The sequence below is a fragment of the Folsomia candida genome, unplaced genomic scaffold (genome assembly GCF_002217175.1).
Source record: "Folsomia candida strain VU population unplaced genomic scaffold, ASM221717v1 Fcan01_Sc001, whole genome shotgun sequence".
NCBI lineage: Eukaryota > Metazoa > Arthropoda > Collembola > Entomobryomorpha > Isotomidae > Folsomia > Folsomia candida.
In genome coordinates this window covers 12056920-12077536 of record NW_019091193.1, presented here as the reverse complement: position 1 = coordinate 12077536, position 20617 = coordinate 12056920, and the positions used below count along the sequence as shown (strand labels likewise).

General features: G+C 37.0%; 1 protein-coding gene across 2 annotated transcripts; it reads left to right on the top strand.

Annotated features, from left to right (window-relative positions):
- Positions 1-2855: 2855 nt before the first annotated feature.
- On the top strand, positions 2856-20617 carry LOC110842092. 2 transcript variants are annotated; one of them, XM_022087806.2, is made up of 7 exons: positions 2856-4167; positions 9163-9289; positions 10313-10446; positions 17620-17797; positions 18143-18275; positions 19195-19374; positions 19609-20617. In XM_022087806.2, exons 2-7 carry the CDS (start codon positions 9208-9210, stop codon positions 20270-20272), a joined length of 1371 nt encoding a protein of 456 aa, XP_021943498.1. In that variant the 5' UTR covers positions 2856-4167; positions 9163-9207; the 3' UTR covers positions 20273-20617. The 2 variants fall into 2 exon arrangements, with proteins under 2 accessions (XP_021943498.1, XP_035711625.1); XM_035855732.1 differs by lacking the exon at positions 2856-4167 and adding an exon at positions 8877-9098.

The window sequence follows — 20617 nt, the reverse complement described above, 5'->3', positions numbered from 1 at the left end:
AGGTGTCTCACATAGAGAAAAGGAATTACGGTTACATGTTTTTATAGGTATAAACATATGTATGTATATTCATAAGCACAAGCTTTCACAGCTCGGAGTATGGTGTCTCAGATAAGCGAATAAAATTGCCATGATTTTTATATAAGCACAAATGTGCTCCCTCAATTCTCAACTTTGGATGTTGTATGTATGTACATACTGCTCCGTTCAGGTAAAAGTTGCTTTCCCCATGGCAAAACCTGAGCACTACTTACACTGCGTGGGAAGTCGAGGAAATCCCTTCGAGTGAAAGGTACCAAACTTTTTTGGGGTTAATAATAGAAAGTCAGAGTTATGTGACTCTTATACTTAATTCTCATGTGCATGCCTATTCCATTGAATTTCACTTATGCTTAATTTTACGATAAATTTATTACCTTCTCAAATTGAAACTGAAGTCGGATGACTACAGGAATACAAAAATTTCGATAAAATCGATTTCCGCATAGATTTGATAGAAGAGATACACTATTACTTTTCATCACATTTGAGCATGCGACATATTTTTTTAACCATGGACTTCGTCATTTGAATTTTTCACGCATACATGAATAGGAAGTGGCCATTGATTGTGATATTCACAAGAAATGTATTTGCTTACGCAGACAGGTTCATCATTGAGTGATTGATGATAGTAAAAACGAGGCTGCTGTATTGAACTCTTCTTTGAATTATCCGATTCCAATATGTACGAGCCACTTCCTCCCCTCCAATTCTACCCAATATTTTTAGGTGTAATTTTACACTATAATGTTAATGATGTAAATCAATGTTCCTGTACTATAATTCAAACATTTTCACTCGTAGCAGTCGTAGCTCATTGCAACTGATGAAATTGGAAAATGGCCAATAAAACTATATGTAAGGAACTTTACAGGTTCAGAATTACATAAATATCTGTTTGATTGACAACAATGACACTTAAGCGAATGATGTATTGATGTTGGTGACATGCATTGATAAATGATGTACACTGCTTAATGAACCAACTATTAATGTGTGAAGTACCGCTTTATTGTCACTTTAGTGACAACCGCGGTTTCTAGACATAGACATATACACATGTAGCTTCGATCGATAAATCAGATGCAGTTTTTTGCAAAATTGAGATACGGGTAGCCATATAGATATACTTGGATAGCAATCCGTAAAATATATCCGTCCGTATGCTAAGGAAATCATCATGTCCATTCCTTAGACTTACATATACATGCAGTTATCCGACACGATGGAATTTGATAAATGAAGAAGAATATTTCATGATCTGTAATCCTTTTGATTCAGCATTTCCAATATTCGCATTTGATCTTGCTCATAAATCATCAAAATATTCTGGCGGATAAAAAGATGGCTTTTTATACGTATAGAACAGTCTACAAGGTGGTTTTTACGAAAAAAATTCTAGACACTCGAGACACTGCTTGCGACACGCAATCCCACCAACTACGGTATTCAAGATTCTTAGCAGCATTTTCTTTTAAAATCCAAACTGCCAAAGGTCGTACATATGTGCTCATCAACGTTTAAATCCGTTCTCACATTACATTACCAACACTTGCAGATCAGCTACAGTTTGTTGGTATTTAACAGCAATGTTCACGCAACAAATAAAGTAATCCATGTAACTACTCGATGAATGGAATGCAAATCGGAAGCTTGGTTTAGACAAGTAGGAAGAAGATGAAGAGAAAAGAGGAATTTAATTACATCTTGACAAAACTCATCATCCTCATGCTCAACAACCAAACATGACTAATGACCCTATGGTGAAGACTTTGTAAACTAGTGTTTAAAAAATAGCAAAACTTGTTTTCCACTACATACGCAATGTTAATACGTATCTAACAATGCAAAAGTGAGAAAATATAAAAATGACCCATCGTAAATCAAGAAACAACTTGGATTTGCTCACAAGTAACTTCTTGAGACTAGTCGTCTTCCTTTATTTAATCCGGTAGCAAATTCTTTGCCAATTCTTGATTTGAGATCATGGAGAGACGACACAGGACTGCACGACCGGATGGAGGACTCGAGAGTTGGTTTCATTTCAATCAACATAGAATTTCTTCACTCTAAAAGTGGATCCATCCGGACATAAATCAAATTTCCCTACAGAATTTTTTTGCCAAGTTTACATATTTAGATGCTTCAAAAATTTTGAGTTCATCTAATGTTCATGTGCATAAGCATTATTTAAAAATTGTTTGCCATAATTTCGACGCAGTTGTGCAATTTTATTTCTTGACCAAGCTTTTTTCTCTTGATCATATGTACACCGGCACAATCGTCTACATAAGCCGTCCTTTTTGCTTCTTGTGCTTTTTTTCCATTTTTTTTGCCGGTGCACTTTCCACAATTCAACATTATTAACATATATATTGAGGAACGGACACACCAAGCCGCTCCAAGAGGAAGTAGTCGAGTGGATGATGATGATGGGGCCCGGCCGGTCTTCTCCATCGCCATCTGATAAGTGTGTGGAGGAAGTGTGGTTCTCATGCATGCGATGAATTTGCAATACGGAATGTGGGAAAATGAGGTGAATATATCCATGAACTTAATGCTCCTCGTCTTCTCTCTTTTTTTGAGCATTAAATACAACCACGCATACAATGCAAATCCCTCTGCATGCTAGGTGAAGATGAGTTTGAATTGAAACAAGAAGTGCAAAAAAACTCCTTCACTCACAACTTCATCCTCAATGTTTTCACACACAATGGAAGACAAAAGGCGAACTTGGTGTGTATTGAACCGGAGCGCAGATACAAAGAAGAATGAGCAAAGTTACAAACTTTTATAAGTGGAGCTTGTGGAATACATTCAGAGGCTGCTGTTGTTGATCAACGCCGTTGCATTGCATGAAATCAACCCTCGTACCACTTACTTCGCAACTTCACTACCATTGAATAAGCAAGAATTTGATCTGGTCCTCCTCTGCAGTCGACGAAGTAATCGTCCAAGTATTTGTAATTGCTGAGGTACTGCCAGAAGAGAAGTCGACTTGAAGCATCCCCTCACCCCCACAGGTAGAAGTGGTTCGCATGCAAGTAACACTTGGGTAGAAGGTGTATCTATGAGTAGAAATTGAATCGGCAAACAAACAACGTGCTTGTTGGGCGACTCTTAAGTCTTATTCAAGAAACATCATTTTTCTATGAAAAGTGTACGTATGTACTTTTATGTGCATGTCGCATGAAGCACTCGGTCAAGACGGACGAATCATTCTTCCGTCGTCACTCAGATTAAAATAAGATATAGAATCTGCCAGTAGTCGTGTAAGTCTTGTGTTAATGTGCAAGACGCTGAGGTGCTGTTGTCAGTTGTGGTGTGTGTGTTCCCATGCTCCGTATATTGCATGGTTATTACTTGCTTAATTTCATGAGCAAGACTTGTTATTGTGCAGTGCAAGAAGTGGATATAAAACTGAAAAGAGTGGGTAGCAAAGCTGTTATTAGATTTCTCGGATGAAAGTAAAATGCACCTGCCTGCTTGGGAAGGAACAACAACAAAAACACTTGGGAAAGTTTCTATTAAGATTTCGTCCGGAAATCTGATGTAAAGTGGCGTACGTGGTGAAAAAGCAGAAGATTTTGCCATTTATGGAATTTACAGAGGCAATAAAAAGGAGCGTTTGTGGTTCAGAAAATTCTAAATCCAAATAGATTTGAAATCCAGTCAAGACCCGTTTCGGGTGGAAAGTGAGGATAGACTCAAGCAGAGAAGAGGACAAGAGCTGTCATCGTCAAAATCGGACTTATTTCTGTCGTTTTATCTTCACTCCGAAGCTTTACCACTCCCGAGTTATGAAGTGAATCCTTGCCTTTTACTTCCAAGATGTCCATGTAAAAATGTGTTGCGGGCTCCCAAATGTTATGACCCATGTCATACTCATTTAAAAAAAGATCCCGTCGCTTTGTGATCCATATTTCAGTTTGCTCGTATGCGATGGCTCTGTTCTAAAACTCTGAATCGAAACGGTGCAGACTACCTCCAATATTTTTAGGGTCTGTTAACTGCTTCAAAAAAATTCGACAAAAGGAGCGCAGACATTGCCATAACTTTTCCAGAAGACACTCTCAGTCGCTGCTCATTGATTTCTCCTCTTCCTCTGGAAAAGGATTTATTCGCGTAAGTTCGCCGATCTATATTACACATTTGAGACTATGATGCTTACATTCGCTCGCTCATATATATATACATATATGACTGTATATATTCATGTATATTTCTCAGTAAAAACTATTTCCTCCTTCAGTTTTTCTTCGAAATATACTGAATTTTGAACAAAGTGAAGGGCGATGATTCCCATTTTACGACAAGATTTTCCTTAGCGTAACCGTTTGAAAATGTTGTTGTAAAAACTCTAGGTTTCCTCCTAACTGGTACGAAAATGGGTTGTTGCTTGTATTTTTTCCCTCCAGGATAAAATGGTTCTAAGTTGCCAAATTTGTCACTCTCGTGACAAGGGTTGAACGTTGGTGACATTTACTGTCGGAACGATGTTGTTCCATAGTTTTTACTGTTATAGCTTATACATACATACCGTGTAGGTTAGACGTGTAACTTGCATAACAATAAAGAACTATGACAAGTGATGTAGCCGCACGCGGCAACATAGTCAATTCATGTCGACTGGGGTAATCAATATGATGGTTGTCATATTCGAGAAAGGAACTGTCACAAGTTGTCAAGAGATTTGTCACCTGACTTATCAGAGCTTTGATTTCTATCCCTTCCGTCCGTTTCCATTGCGTGAGAAATCTCACTTAGGTTGTCATTCGAGGGAAAGTGAACGAACATAGTGCACATTTCCATCCAGATATTCCGTAGTGCGGAATCCGTACTGATTTTCTTATACCCCTCAGTCTCGCACATAAATATGTGGCTGGCTGTGCTTACTGATAACAAGCAATTGCTGATAAGACTAAAAATGTTTTATTACCATCATTATACAACCATAAATATGGATACGATCAACTAATTCAATGCTGGGAGCCGTAAGTATTTAGTTCTCAATGATGCCAATCATATTTACATTCGACGCCTCTCTGTCGATATAACATTATCAGATTGAGACGAAATTACCAGTCAGAATATGATGATAGCACTTGCACTTGAGATTGGGAATGTAATGAAGTGAGCAGAAACATAACACGCACATTTGCAATTTTATTTTCAACGTGCGACTTTTACATACGTGCTCTGGACTGAAAGTATGAGCCGGATGTGCTTGCTTGAGTTTATTGTCCTGCTCATGTCCAGGGTTGTCGGGAAAATACTTCTCACAAATATTTTCGAAATCCGGTATTATTCTATTTCTTCAGAGTAATTTACAATTAAAATTTGAGGACATACTAAATATTACTATAATGAATTCCCATATATATATTTGAACTACTTTTTTATGACCACGTAAGTCAAGAGGGTACTAACAATTATAAGTACTGCAAATGCATCTACGTGTTTATTACTGCGAAAACGAATTTATAGTTTATTATCAGACGAATTTAAAGACCACCCAATCTTTGTTCATTATGCAAAGATTTATCTCTGGTTGCAGTGTCCTTCGCATCATCTTTCACAAAATGGGAGGAATTGTGGAAAAAGGGAAATGTCATGTTTTGCATCTTGCTTTTGTACAACAATGAACAGGGGATTGAGTTCACTATACAAGGCGACTGTCTTGCTGTGTTTTGTGTTGTGGCGAAGCCAAGTAGAACAGAAACGAGTTTTAGTTTTGTTAATATGACACAAATCTACATCAGTGTCCCCAATACGTACCAACGCCAGACCGCATCACACACGTTCGCCCATTTGATAAACTGCATGCGAAAGAATAAGGAGCGTTGGTTTGATTTTCTCATGGATATGACTGACGGAAATTTCAAAAGTGACAATTTTGTACATTGGATTTATCTTTTCAGCATTATTTAACCTAACCACTTTTTTCATCCCATTGCACAAACAATCAAACCACAATACATACATAAACTAAATCTAAATTATTTGTCGGCTGCTTTATTATTTCGTACATGTATTTACTCTGTTATGGTATGAATACAATTCCCAGTTTTGTTACCGCAGAATAATTTCAAAATCCGCAATGAAGATGAATATAGAATAATCAATCAGACTCAGATTGATATTCCATAGTCAAAAATGGACAGAAATACAAATATCGACTACGTAATTGAATCTATAAAAATTATTTCATTTAACTCACTCAGTAAATTGTATGAAAGGAGTGACATATTTCATGCAAAACTAGATGCGCACAAATTATTCAATTGCATGAGAGATGTACATACAGATATAAACTCCAGATTTGGAAAGTATTCTTCCTCTTAGAATGAATTATGATTGAGAAATAAATTTCCATCGATTTTTAAATTTGAATCCCGACTGGGAGAATGGCTCCAGGGGATGAATACACATACATACCTGGCCAAGAGCCAAACTTAAACGAGGCATGAAAGTGAAGCACTGTTTCACTATAAAAGCAATTCTACAAAACTATTACGGTCGTATGCTAAGAACGTTGGCACCTCCGTGTTGCTTTTCCTTATTACAATCAGATTGAGCAGAAAAATGTTGGCAGAAAAGCCACCCCGCTGTTGTGATGGCTCATTAGTTTCAGACTGAAACTTTCAGTGATAAATGATATTTCCAAACAGAGGCACATCGGAAAAGCCCAAATTTTGAAAGCGTTGAGGTTTTTGCAAAGTTGTGGGATGTCTTCTATTATCGGTATCCCAAAGGAGAATGACTGAATGATTGGAAATTATACTTTGTCTACCGCACTCTCAACTTCACCGATACATAAAATATTATATGGACGAATATCGATCGTGACTTGCAGCCTTTCCAATTTTATTTGAAACAAAATTACAGATAAGCTTAAATTATTCGCCTAGAAATCAGTGAAAACAATAGAATATAACAATAACCAACAAAAGCCTACAATTTTAAGCTTAAGAAAGTAATTCTGAGCAAACTATCTACTCTTCTTCAGTGATTTATTCATAATCTGTATAGCGCCACGAAGATGGTATGTACATACTTTTTTTACCTTGAGGCGTAATAACCCAGCATTGGGGTGTCTCATTGAAATAAATCAATCAATCAATCATAAATATCAGAGAAGATAATATTGTCTAAAGTTGTAGGACGCGTCATTAGGTCCACTGGAAAATCTTAGTTCCCATTGGGCACATTTTAAGATTGAAATACATTTTTCGTCAAGTGTTGTTTTCAGTTGACTTGGACAATCTCCTCTGTCGTAGATACCTCTGAATTTCTTTCAGTGATATATTTTTTTCTTCTTTGCTTTAAAGTATAACCACAAATCCAAATATATGAGTACGTCGCACACCGAAAATCCATGATGTGCAAGGCAGATTTCATGTAGTGAATAATAGTGATGATGAATGAAGAAAGAAACAAAGGATGTTCCCCTTTTGTGTAAAAAAGCTTTTACAAGATCAGGACTGAGATTGAATAAATCAGTAGAAAATTCGAGCAAATAATAGCAAAATGTTCTATTTCGTCCATTTCTTTTATGCCATCTAATCGCAGCTGACGCTGGCAGAGATTTGTACCACAAGCCTCTTGACATGGTTAGATAGATGAATGATAACGAATATTTAAAGTAGCAGGATTTTGGATTACTGCACTTTTGAAAATAGTTGATTTTAATTTTTTTTACTCTAAGAATGCATTTTTTACATAAACTCGTATATGACAATTAATAGCATGACGATGAGCCATCAAATATGCATAAGCTTGCCATATATGTATAATATAGTTAATGCATGGAATATATGATTGTAATGTTGCCTCAAGTTTTTTGCACATTTGAATAAAACAGTGGCACGAATGGCACGATATTGACATTTCAGGTAGAATTAGGATTAGAACAGCTATTAATTAGCTGGTACACGGAAATTTTTAACATTTTTAGCTGTAATTAAGGGCAACTTAGATTGCCGACGTAATTAAGGAAATCATACGGTTGGTAGAGATCGTTTCCACACTCTTACATACATACAATACAAGCAACAATGCGATTCGTAGCATATACACGAAATGTTTATAAGAATAGCTTGGAACTTTATGAAATGACTAAAATCTGTAATTACTTATCCGAAATGCTCTTAATAACCAGTCTCTTAAATATACAGGATAGTGGTAAGTCGTGCATGAGCATACACTAATTGTTCATATCAGATCCTCTGACCTGATTACTGGAAGGTACTAGGATTACTTGAAGGTTTTAAGAGGCCTGAAATTAACAACGATTTATATATGTTCAGGATTCCTTAGTTTTCTTCATAAATGAAACAAGCCATACTTCATGCAAACTCCAACTAAACTGTGTATGCATATGTTTCATGTATTCTTCTTGAAGCTATCGACCATAGGTCAACCGAGAATTAAATTTAGGAGATCGAATACTGCAAAAATTAGAGGTAATCATAATAATTGACTTCGGAAGTCGCTGGAGAAATCACCCATGCATATTATTATATTTGTAATAGTCTTCTGTATAAATATTCGTCTAAATAAATTGTACATACACGAGTCGTCTTTATTGGAGTCTACAATCATAAAATGACGTAGGGAAACAATGTTATTATGCTCCAAATAGTTCCTGTATCTAACTGCATGGGCGGTCAAGTACATACCAACTTATGTAGTGTGTATACATATATATGTATGTATGTATGTCGGCATTATTATGCCAATACAAATAGGCCTTGGTATCAGTAAACCAGTTGAGATTTCCCACAAGAGTTAAATTGCATTCCTCAAAATAGATCTCTCGACTTCAGGAAGGAAGCGAAGATACTGATTTTCATTTTCGTTTTCAAAGGAAATCTTGGTTTCTTCGAAATTCATCGAGGTTTAAATTGCGACGGACGTTTTTGTTATTGTTTATTGGCTGGATTTAAACGGAAATGGGATCAAGCCATGTCATCGGGCAAACACAATTAATTGTTGTTTGCAACATTTTGCATTTCTCTATATCGTTCATTTCCTTCCTGTCTATCGTGATTTATGTATATTGTACATCAATATTATACTGTGACATTGTGATTTACCGAACTTTCTTCCTTGCTACAGTGCCACTGGACCCAGGCGTAGAATATATCTCAACATTTGGACGTGATGGTGAAAAAGTGCCCAGTTTCCCTTCTGCTGAGATGGCTTGCAGTACCACTTGTGATAGAAGCATGTATAGCAGTGTCAAGTAAGAAACTTTGTATAAATATTACGAATTAGAAAAGAGGTTGATTAGTTAATGAAACTATTTTATGCAGATCGAATGTACACATTTTCTCAAGTAGCTTCTAGCATAAAGTTGAATTACATATGTAAAGTTGATGTCATTGTACGTATTAATTTATGTCACACTTGCAACGTGCATCTATTTGCGAGAACACATTTATGGAAACGGTAAGGGGAATGCATATGTAGGAGGTGCATAAAAGGACGAGTAAAAGGTAGCCTGTCAGCAAAAAATAATTTATCTTCCATTGTGGTCCACGCTTCTCCGACAGTGAAAGTGGGCGAACTAGAGAAAAGGTCTCATTTTTTCGTATCATTTATTCTGCGGTAGTTACATATTATTATTATATATTCTCTGTACCTTCAACTGCATTGTGGATCAAACGTGAGAATCTTTGGCTTCAGACTCAAAGAAACCGTGCCATTATATAATATCAGAATTTATGACAGGACGCCAGGTTGTTTGTGATTCTCACATTTTTAAGCTGGTCGCATCACCAAGCACAGAATTCATTAATGCGCAATGTAGAATTATGTATCTCAACAGGAGAAACCAGACGTATTTTCCATGTTTAGAGAAATTTAATATAAAACTATGAGAAACATTGGTACATATGTTTCAGCCTTTGAGCAGCTTTTGAGCAAGGCGACGAAAATCTCAAGAGCTTTTATGTACATATGCATATGCATTCATGAATATTATTTCTCTGGTACGAGATATGTACATTATGTACATGTAATCGGCTTAAGGTTGTTGAAAGCCTAATAAGTATTATACCACGTATTTATGCCACTTTAGGCAGATTACCCCAAACTGTTAATGCTTATCATACTCATCACCCTATCCAAAGTAGAATAGGTAGTCTACATACAAAAGTTGTATGCATTATCCATAAAGCATTGTTTTGTGACAAATATGACCCACTGATGCGTACCCAATAAATTCTAATAGATTCAAACTAATCTGCGTGCATATATTATATAGTCGACAATTTCGAGGGACATGCCGGATTTCGTATGGCGTCGTTGCGTTGGACTACAAATTTGAAAACCCCAGCAACATTTCGAGTCAAATACTGTGAGCTACATCCGTGGGGATTGCATCGTTGCCGCTACCAGGTACTACATTTCTCTTGGCTTCGTTATTATTAAATATTACGGATTCAAATGCTTAGACAAAATAAAAACATTTTTATAAAGCGTTAATTCATCCTCAAAAACATGAGGCGGATTTAACTTAAACTTTTAAAATCTTGAAATAATGATCGAATATTACAGCTAGTTTTGACCTGTATTTTAGAATCTCCACTGTTAATGACCTTTGCTAGGTGTGTGTAACCTCTATTTGAGTCTCACAATTAAGACTGATAAATTTATAAGCTGATATTCAACAGTCCTATTGCGACGAATGTTTAATTAGAACCCTGTAGCCAATTTCATACGTAAAGTGCAATGTACTGTAAAATATTACAAAGGAAGTAAGCGCATACAACTGGAAAATATATGAAGTGATTAGTGAACGAAGGTGACCCTCGTCATCAAAAACTCATACATAAACATAATAATCAAAAGGAGGTCCTCATCCTCAAAATCGCTTCCGAGTTCATTACCATGCATCTGCTCATTACAACATATTTACACTACACATTTGACACTTTTGGTCCGTGCTCACTCAACGACGACTTTGGAGCTGGATTATCAGTAATGAGCTTCATATGAAACCGCAAAGTTTAGCTGCGCTTTACAAGAGATGACATCATGTAAAAATGAGTCCCATATTCGGCAAATATACATTTTGCCATGTTTACTTTACAAATGTCCGGTGAGTTAAATGCACCAGATTCTAGAGTGCAGATAATCTTGTTGACAACCTACTTGTAGATAATGATGTAGATATCTCTGAAAGTAGTCCTTGTTATATGATGACAAAGCAAATTGGATTTCGCCAATCATCATCAGCGTCTGTTTCTTTTCAGCGAAAAGGGTGACAGGTGTTTCAAATATCGAAGATTTTAGCCATCTTCAACATTCGGGCAGTGTTTTTGATGGAAGTAGAGCCGAGTGAGTTTGTATTTATGGTGGTTGCATAGTGTAATTGTACAATATTGGATATGACTCTAAGATTAAGTGAAAAAACAGATGAGAATATTTCAAGTGTTAAATTTTATTCAAGCGTCGCACCTGGCTCGCAATTAAAAAGTTATTGCATGCGGACTTACATGCATACTTCTCACAATCTTTAAGAAGTTCTTAGTAATCACTGCAGTAATCACTTTGTCTGATGATCATCTTGCTATTGCATCGTTCTCTCTAATAATGCAGCTTTATGCTTGGTAAAAATTGGCGATGAGTATCAAGACACAATAAATAAGAGATAAGAGATAAGAGATAAGAGCGAATAAAAATGCCAACATAAATTAATTTAACATTTTACCAGTCAACAAGTTGTATCAGGAAAATATTTGCAATAACAAATTCTTATTTCCCAGTGTTGATCTCACCAATACGTCCATATTGATTTGAGCAAAGTCAAAGCGTCCAAACTTGTGCATGTAAATATTATTTTATGAATTCGTAATTTTGATGTGTTCATGTTCGATCGCATGTAGTAGAAAAGAAAAAATATACAATAGGCCAAAATGTTTTTTTGACATTGTATCTTGTTTAGTGATTGATCATTGTGTAAAATAAAATATGTAAAATTGATTAATTATCTATTAATACGTGGTCACCAGACCTTGGATAATTTGTCCATGGCCGTTAACTTGTCTTACTTTGTTTCAAGCTTAGAACTTGACTCTTACCTCAATCGATTATGCTCATCATAACCAGAAATGCAAAAAAAACATGGCTCATTTTTGTGATGGAGTAGGAAAAACTATTCCTTGATTGAATCAAAGTTGATTCATCACGTCATCGTGTCATGTCGATGCTCAGTATGCAAATCCTGCTTAATTTGTATTGATATCTACAACTTACATACTGTGCATATGAATGCAGTGGTTACAGCAAGGTATTCCAGGTACGAAGTTATCTATACGTAAAAGACAGCATACTTCTGTTTGGGATGAGTACAATCGGATGAAAGATGAAATCATTCGTCCATGATATTACCGGGATCTAACATCATCACCAACAGAATTTGCACATGTAGGAGACAATTAACACAATAGATTCAAGTATCGGAGTCGTTCCATACATGTGTGCGTGTTTCCAAAGTATTAGTGTCAGTATGATGTGCTCAAAAATCCAGCATTATGTAAGATTAGCATTCTAGCTCTGAGAGGTGATGGAGTGGATGAAGATTTAGATACTCATGTGCAAACCGCAAAAAATTAACAATCAAATTATATTGTTAGGCGTCTCAATTTATGCAGATGACTCAATATTCACCACATGCTATTTATAATTATGATTACGTGCCATTGTTAAGAGAACGTATGAATTCTGGGATGTAATACATGATGATAGGCCGCTGGATTGATGAGTACGTGACTAACATCGGTCACCTAACAATGTCGAAAGCATATCGGATTCCGGCGCATCAGCTTTCAAGATATTCGATACGAGTAATTTATCTAAGTATGCAAAAGGTCCGCCTAACCCACAAAGTATCTCTGGTCAACATATAAATGACTACATAACGGAGAATGACAACGCAATTACTCAAAAATATTTTATGCACAAGTTTAACTTTCACAGCACCAAATTGCTCACAGTGGATGATGGTGAAGTAGACATTTTTCAAATACAATTTACTGCAAATAATCACGAAAATCTTTTTCCCTACTGTTGACTGTATTGATGAATTGACGGACTGGTGCGTGTTTTTTTATATTCATGTGGCGATGTAGTGATGCACTGACGCAAAGCAACAGCAGCTCATCAATAATCATAAACCAAGGATAAGCCAGTGGCCGTAGTCCAGAAGAGTGAAAGGCAAACTAGGTGGAGCAATGCGAGACATGAAAATAGATTCGGAGTAGCGTCGGATTAACACAAAAGCTAGAACAAGCGATGTGGATTAACAGTAATAAATCAAAGCCTACAAAACTGTATTCACCTTCCTAATTTCCACATCAATCTTTTCATTCCATGCTCCTACCATGAACTTGAAACATTTATCATTGTGGTCTACGTGTGAAACTTATTCTTATTCTTAGTTTGGTACTAAAAGTATGCCCATTGCAGACCATTTCGAATATTCAGCCCCACTAACAACCACACCCGACCAAGACGACCCCCACTGAACAACCACTTGACCGAGTTGCCCTGCACAAGCTCTGGGAAACCAGGTAGACGGAGGCTCAAGACGTGTACATAAACCTGACTCTTGCTAATTACTAAAATTCATCAATACTGATAAGCGTTGACTTACTGGATTTTATACTTATGGAGTGTGATGTCATGCATGACTACCTTTTTATGTCGAATGTCAGCTATTTGACGGGATAATGAATGGACTGCCGGGTTGTCAAAGTTCAGTATAGTAAAATCCATTGTTGAGCTGACTGAGTGCTAAAATTAAGGCTAAAATTACCCATGCAAAAATTTATGCCAGTTCAATACAATCTGCAACAGCCCAATTTCAAAGTAAGTAACTGCCCTATCTCGGACAACCTAGGCAGTGAAGGACTTACTCATAGTAGTAGCACAATACAGAGGGATTACAGAAGACCTAAATTGAATTTTTTGGCGTAACTCTTCGTTGTCTGTTGTTGTGAAAAATGCCAACTTTATTTTCGATCCCAGGACTAAAGCTTGTGGTCAACCAAGTCTCGCTTCAACTTTTAAATCCCAAAATGTCAAACTTCAAACTACAAACAATTTATCATGGAATAACGTGGATGTCTAATGGTTAAGATCCATGGCCATGTGAGTCAGTTGCTCGGTGCCATCGGAGTTGATATTTTGGACAAAAGCGGTTTCAACGCAATAGGTTTTTTGGGGTTCGTTTTGGTTTGGAGAAGAGTGCAATAATCAACATGAATTGCTTGCTTCCTCAACATCCCTTCCTGTCTCATGTCTGAATGAAATCCAAGTCTTCATCTTCTTATTTTAATAGTCGAGCATTTTATGGCATCTTGTTTTTGTTCGCAAGATTCTCACACAAATATGACACGGCCGTGCGCTTGCTTTCGCTCTTTTAGTCGTAAAGTACAAAAGTCGAGATATAATTTAGTTTAAGCGTGAGGAAAAGGTCATTGAAATGAGAGGCAGAATACAAACACGATAAGATTCCGCTATTGAAAACAACAAAAGATTAATAACTACCGTTGCCTTACAAGAAGAATAATTGCAAAGGAAAAATCAAAATTACAAATTTGTATGCCAATTATACTACATAGCGATCATTTGTTGCAGATGAGATTGCAAAATGGGTGTTTGCATAACCCGATACACTTCTTGAAAGTTTTTTATCTTGACAAAAATACTACCGAATTTTTATTCAAAAAGTTCAATAACCATGATTAATGTGAACTTTCAATGAAGATTTTTAGCCCTATGAACTTAAAAATGGTTTCCATATCCTGCCTATGAATACGTGCATTTTGATTCTACAATAGAGCTAAAACTTAACAATAGATTTATATATGCCCTCCGCCGCCTCCCCGCAAACGTCGTGGACGAGAGGAATTTCCGCATCATCCGAGCTATGCAACTCTCGATGCAAAAGATTTATCTTCCCAAGGAAGAGTGGTTAACTTTCGAACAGGTGCGTTTGAGATGTCACCTTTTTTTATGTGAAATAAGCTACAGAATTTATAATTTGATGTTGAATAATATTTCCAAACCATGTTGTTCTGACAATTTGTAGGACGATTACTACCTTAAGCCATACTTGGAGGAAGTAGAGAGGGAATTTAAGGAAAGAGAAGAATGGCGAAAAACGTAGAGGAAATATATATTCACCGCATTTCTTGAAATATTATCAATACAATGAGAATACGTTCGAAATCCGTAGCAAATGTTATGTAATCAAAATCTGTTTATAGTATATAGATGTAAACTATTATTAATCCCTATAAAAGAATTTCTGAGATGATGAGATGATAAATGATTGGTTTTTGCTGCTCGATTGATTTTAAATTAAAACGCCGTGTCCTCTAGTCCAGTTCAACAGTAATAAATAAACCTCTACGTGTACAAAATTGTTCATGTTTTTAATGAGCTACTTGGTTTTGACATAATGTATCTTTGCATTTTCTGCACCTGAAATTTTATATGTAGAATTCAAAAAATATCATATCGAATTCAAAAACGAGCAAAATTGGTTAATACAAGGAGACCAATGGGAGTAATTGACACAGGGGTTGTGGTATTCTAAAATCTGAAGTACTTTCAAAATGGGAATTAAAATTTTGTACGATAGTTCCTATGAAATATTTGACTTCTAATGAAATTTATGAGATAAAATTTCCAACCCGAGGGATTTTATATGAAACCTGTAGATCGTTGAAACATGTGGTTTAATTCATATGATGCCATTCATATGATATCTAATGAATTGCACATTCGCTGGTCCGGGCTCTTTAAGTTAAACTAATGATTCATTTTTAATTTGATCTGCTCCATTTTCTAGATCCGAACTAGACATATGCATGTATATATCCATAATTAATTGACCGATTCCCTTGAGCGATCCCATTTACATTATACAGCAAAGTATAACTACAGATCACGAACGTGCATTCACACCGAAGATGGAGGCAGTAAACAAGAGCAAGTGGTATTGCGGTTTATGGAATTCGACCAAATTGTGAATTCCAATGTTCCATTGTTCTTGATCCGCACGATTGCCAAACGATCGTATACAACAATGTTGTCAGCTCATTCGACGAGCATTTGGGAACTACACGGAAGAAGAAAGAGGATTCACCAAAAGGCGCACACATTACATACTTATACGTATTCAAGTGGTTTCGACGATGCAAGAACCAATGAAACTCCCCAATTTTTCGCTTGGATGAACTCGTTCTTACTGGGCAGTCAAAAAGTTTTACTGGTTGAGTTGGATATGAAAATAGAACTTGATTCCGTATAGTAAAATTATCTGTGCATGTGTACATATAAATATATGCCCCACAACGTATATCAGTGAATCGAAAGCTATCAGCGTGTTCTTGCAACCGAATAAAAATTTAACCCTTTAGCTCAATTTAAGTCGGAACTTTTTAGGACACGTACTAACCTTAAATAATGCATTAGACGAGGAAACTTAAGGTGCGAGAGAACAGAAATTCTCTAGGTTATGTAGGTACCATAAAATGCAGACCTCATTTAATTCCTGGGCCCCACACATTCCCAGTTCTTTACGGCTCGAGAATGCTAACCTTTGTAAAGGGCAGAGATCTTATTGAAATCTGCATTTTGATGCGGATTGTATAAGGATGTAGGTTTTATTTCAAGAAACATCCAGAAGCCAAGCCTAAAGCGATTTAATTCATCGCTCGCGTTATACAAAGTTGGGTCCTTCCTTACACATTTTTGTTCTAATGACTCCATTTCCATATAAAGAGCTGCCATTAAGGTTCAGTAGTTGCAGTTTGGAGATAAATAGGACAGATGCAGTCTATTCCCCAAATTGAAATATCTAGAGATACTTGAAATTTAGAAGCTGCAAACTTTGACGCTTCGCCATAATAAATTGAAATTCTGCGAAAGTTTATAAAAGGTCGCATTTATTTTGGCATGTGAGAAAAAACTACTGTCAACTGTTGCTGGACGAGTTCTATTTTATGTAATATTTACCACGTGCGTCACGTACTAGTTAAGTATGTAGTTCCAGTGTGGTTGTTTTTAGTCCGAACTCTTAAGTGCTTGTCTGTCTTATCTTCAGTCCGTCGGTATTTCGACAACTCGGGAACGGATTACCCGCATGTATTTGCCAGAAAATTTAATTTAATAATTAAAGTAAAATTCGTCCGAGTGGGGGGTACAACAAGTATAATTGGTTGCAAAGTTTACATTTTACCAATTTAATAAGAAAATTTTGTCCCGTGGAACAAAATTTATATATCTATACATGTACTTATGTTAAACTGAGGACTGATATTTTGGACAAAATGGAAATTAAATTTAGTGCCAGCAATCAAAGAATCTTATGAAAAAAACATAAGTAAAATCCCAAATATTGATATTCCACTAAATGCCTGTTCGGACTAAAACTAAAGCTGGGAGAAAAGAAATTTGCTCTTTTCCAGAAAAAAAAATCAGGTCATGAAGAACTTGAGACAAATACAATCTCAAGGCTTAGAAATTAAAAAACGCTTTCCTTCTTGTTGTTTGCAGACAGTTGATGAAATGGCAGCCCGGACTGGAAGGGAAACTAGTCAAGGCGAAAAAACCATTTCATTTGACATTGGGGGTTTAAGGATGTCGACGAACTACTCATTTCAAGTGCTACCACAAGATCTGGGACAAAAGTTTGTGGCTCGACCATCTCAAATTTCGTTGCAAACTAAAGGATGTAAGTTCAATTCCGGTGATTATTTTGTGCAATCCCAATTCAATTTTCCAAGATGTGACCCAACAAGTCATCATCATTGTATTCTGCGATGAAAGCAGAAATAATTAATAATGTTCTGGCCGGATTATCAGCGAGTCTCTCTCGATCCAACTTTTGCTATAAAGAAGAAGAAAGGAGAGATTTGAGTAAATGCAATGACTTGGCAGAGTCAAGAACAACTGGGCAGAATTGGAATTAATTCCGGAAGTTTGAAGCCAATTTAATGTCCCATTGACAATGTTGGGTGGTAGTGGTTTGATTTGTAAAAGCCTTCCTGCAATTAAACCAGTTCCTCTTGTCTTGCAGTTTCAGCAAAAGCAACAAAGTGTCTTGCAGATTCCAGCGAAGTTGCCGTCGAGACTGGACCTTTTTTCGGTGGCAGAATTTCCATAGAAGACTCGACAACTCCGGGATGCTACGTCAAGGGCAATCCGCAGAGGTATCTTTATTTACTGGTTCCAGATACGCTCATTTACCACCACCAACAACCTACACCCTGATAGAGAGACAGAAAACAACTTAGATCCATTACGAACATCTGTGCAGAGAGGAAGCTAATGTGATCTGCTTTCTCCTGCCAAGAGAACTCTCTTCTTGAGAGAGAGTGAAATCATGTATTACTCTAAAACCACATCTCCATGCAATAAGTAACTGGCTAGGCAGCACAAGTTTTAAATGGTGGTCCTTTATTCCCTACCCTTTTCAAACGTGTGGTAAACATTATCATGATATATACTCTTCTGGTCCTTGAGTAACCGTCCTGCCCCGGCGATTGCTATTACATAAATCTTGTAAACCCTTGTCCTTCTAAAATCCCTCACAAGTTGTAAACCAGACGCCGCCGCCGCAATGTTACTTGTTCGCTTGGGTCCTATACTCAATCTGAACAGAGACACCTTTTCCCTTGAAATGTGTGTCCAGGTAGAACGGAGCCTATGTACATATAGGTTTGTTCTCCCAAGCAAGCAATTTTTCAATTAGAAAGCACTTTATCACGACATGCGGCTAGCTTTGCCAAGAGACGCCGACTTTCATTGCTTACCATACATTTCAGGACTGTCGCGAGTGAATCGGTTCCTAGTTTGTTGCAGTCACTGGATTTCCTGAGAGGTCGAAAATATCTGGCTCCGAAATGATCATATATAAAAGATCCCAAAGATTTGCGGAGATTGAGACAAATCAATAAGAGAAAGCTTCTTTAGTATTCCATCTAAATTGCATGTGACCATCTCTCAATGCCATCCTCACTCATCCTCAGCCCCATTCATTCATCACACCCACTGCTGCTGCGTGACTGTTGTGTAGTTCCTGATAATAACAAGAAAAAACATAATGAAAATACATTATAATTATTACAGCCCGCAAACAAAGTACACGTTGCGAATTCGACACAAGGAGTGTGGGAGTACGGTGGTGGATGGATCAAAAGTAACCAGCGTGATCATGGTTCAAGAAAACATCCCGATTTTGACACACAGCAGCCGTCGGTTCGTAGTGCTCTGCTCGATTTCTCCGGATTCTTTCACCGTGTCTGCGGGGTGAGTTGTACTTTCTCCTTCAGATTCTGGACTGTAGCTACTTGCATGCTTGTAATAAATGTGGGGCCATGTGAGAAAAATGAGACTTTCTTCGATTTGAACGTGTTCTACCCAATGCAAAAAATTAATTACATGTGATACAAGCAATAATAGCAATAGCACTTCCCTCAAAGGCAAAGATCAATACCCATATATATGTGGATATATATAACATGCTGTTTGCTGTATTCTTAGAGTGTCGCTGCCTCGGGAAACTAGCGTGGCTAAATCTTTGGACTTTAATCGACTGATAAGAATAGCCCCAAGAGTCAACAACGCATTGCAGGGTGGGCGAGGAGGTGGGGAGTTGTTGGGAGAATTGGACCATCACAATCAGCATCAAGATGAAGAGTCAGCACCACTGCATATTCAGGACGAGTATCACAACTCCATACCAACAAACAATCTGCAAGATGGGTCCCAGTCTCAGTACCACGTATCGCATCTTTATGCGGAGAAAGATTCCAACGGTGCGGAGGCGAGGGGCCTGGCCGTAAAACTTCATCGTGGAACTTGGGAAACATTTCTCGTCTTTGCAATGGTAGGTGCGGCAATAGTGGCAAGTCTGGCTTCAGTTCTATGGTTCATAAGGTCGTATCGGAACATCAACTCTGCACACGAGGAAACCATTCGAAGAATAACTGCCGACGATTCTTCCTCTGATGCCAACTCGTCAATTTCATATGATGGTTCATCATCATCCCTTTCCAACGTGAGCTACTCTGATACACGTTCAGAAGCGGATGTAGAACTGGATTTCGAATTCTCGGAAGATATCAACAAACCTACGCCCATCGACGAAACCATTCAAGATGTTACCTTAAATATTTCCTCGCAAAACTCTTCCTCCTATGCTTGAAATGTACGAATTCAGTTGCGTGCATACTGTACAACATACGCTGTAAAATATTACTTCGGGAATGTTAAAACGTTGGTCTTATTCATTTAAGTATATGTAGAATTGTATTCGCAGGGAATGCATAACCATGCATGTATAATATTGCATGGCTAACCTAACCGAACGTTGGTTTATTATGTACATATGTACCCTTCTTCGCTAGCAATAAATAAAAAAACGTGTTACATTTGTAAACCCATATTGATCAGAAAGTTGTTACAGGTGACAGTATTGTAGTGATGTGATAAGTATTATTTTGTTTTCTACGTATGCAATAATGTGCGATAATAAAATTTTAAAAAATCA

What these genes read in the sequence shown, in the direction of transcription:
- LOC110842092 (XM_022087806.2), top strand. Translation starts at nt 9,208, where the DNA reads ATGGTGAAAAAGTGCCCAGTTTCCCTTCTGCTGAGATGGCTTGCAGTA. An exon ending in TGCATCGTTGCCGCTACCAG is followed by an intron (nt 10,447 to 17,619) that starts GTACTACATTTC and finishes TGTTGTTTGCAG; the next exon opens with ACAGTTGATGAAATGGCAGC. An exon ending in GTCAAGGGCAATCCGCAGAG is followed by an intron (nt 18,276 to 19,194) that starts GTATCTTTATTT and finishes TAATTATTACAG; the next exon opens with CCCGCAAACAAAGTACACGT.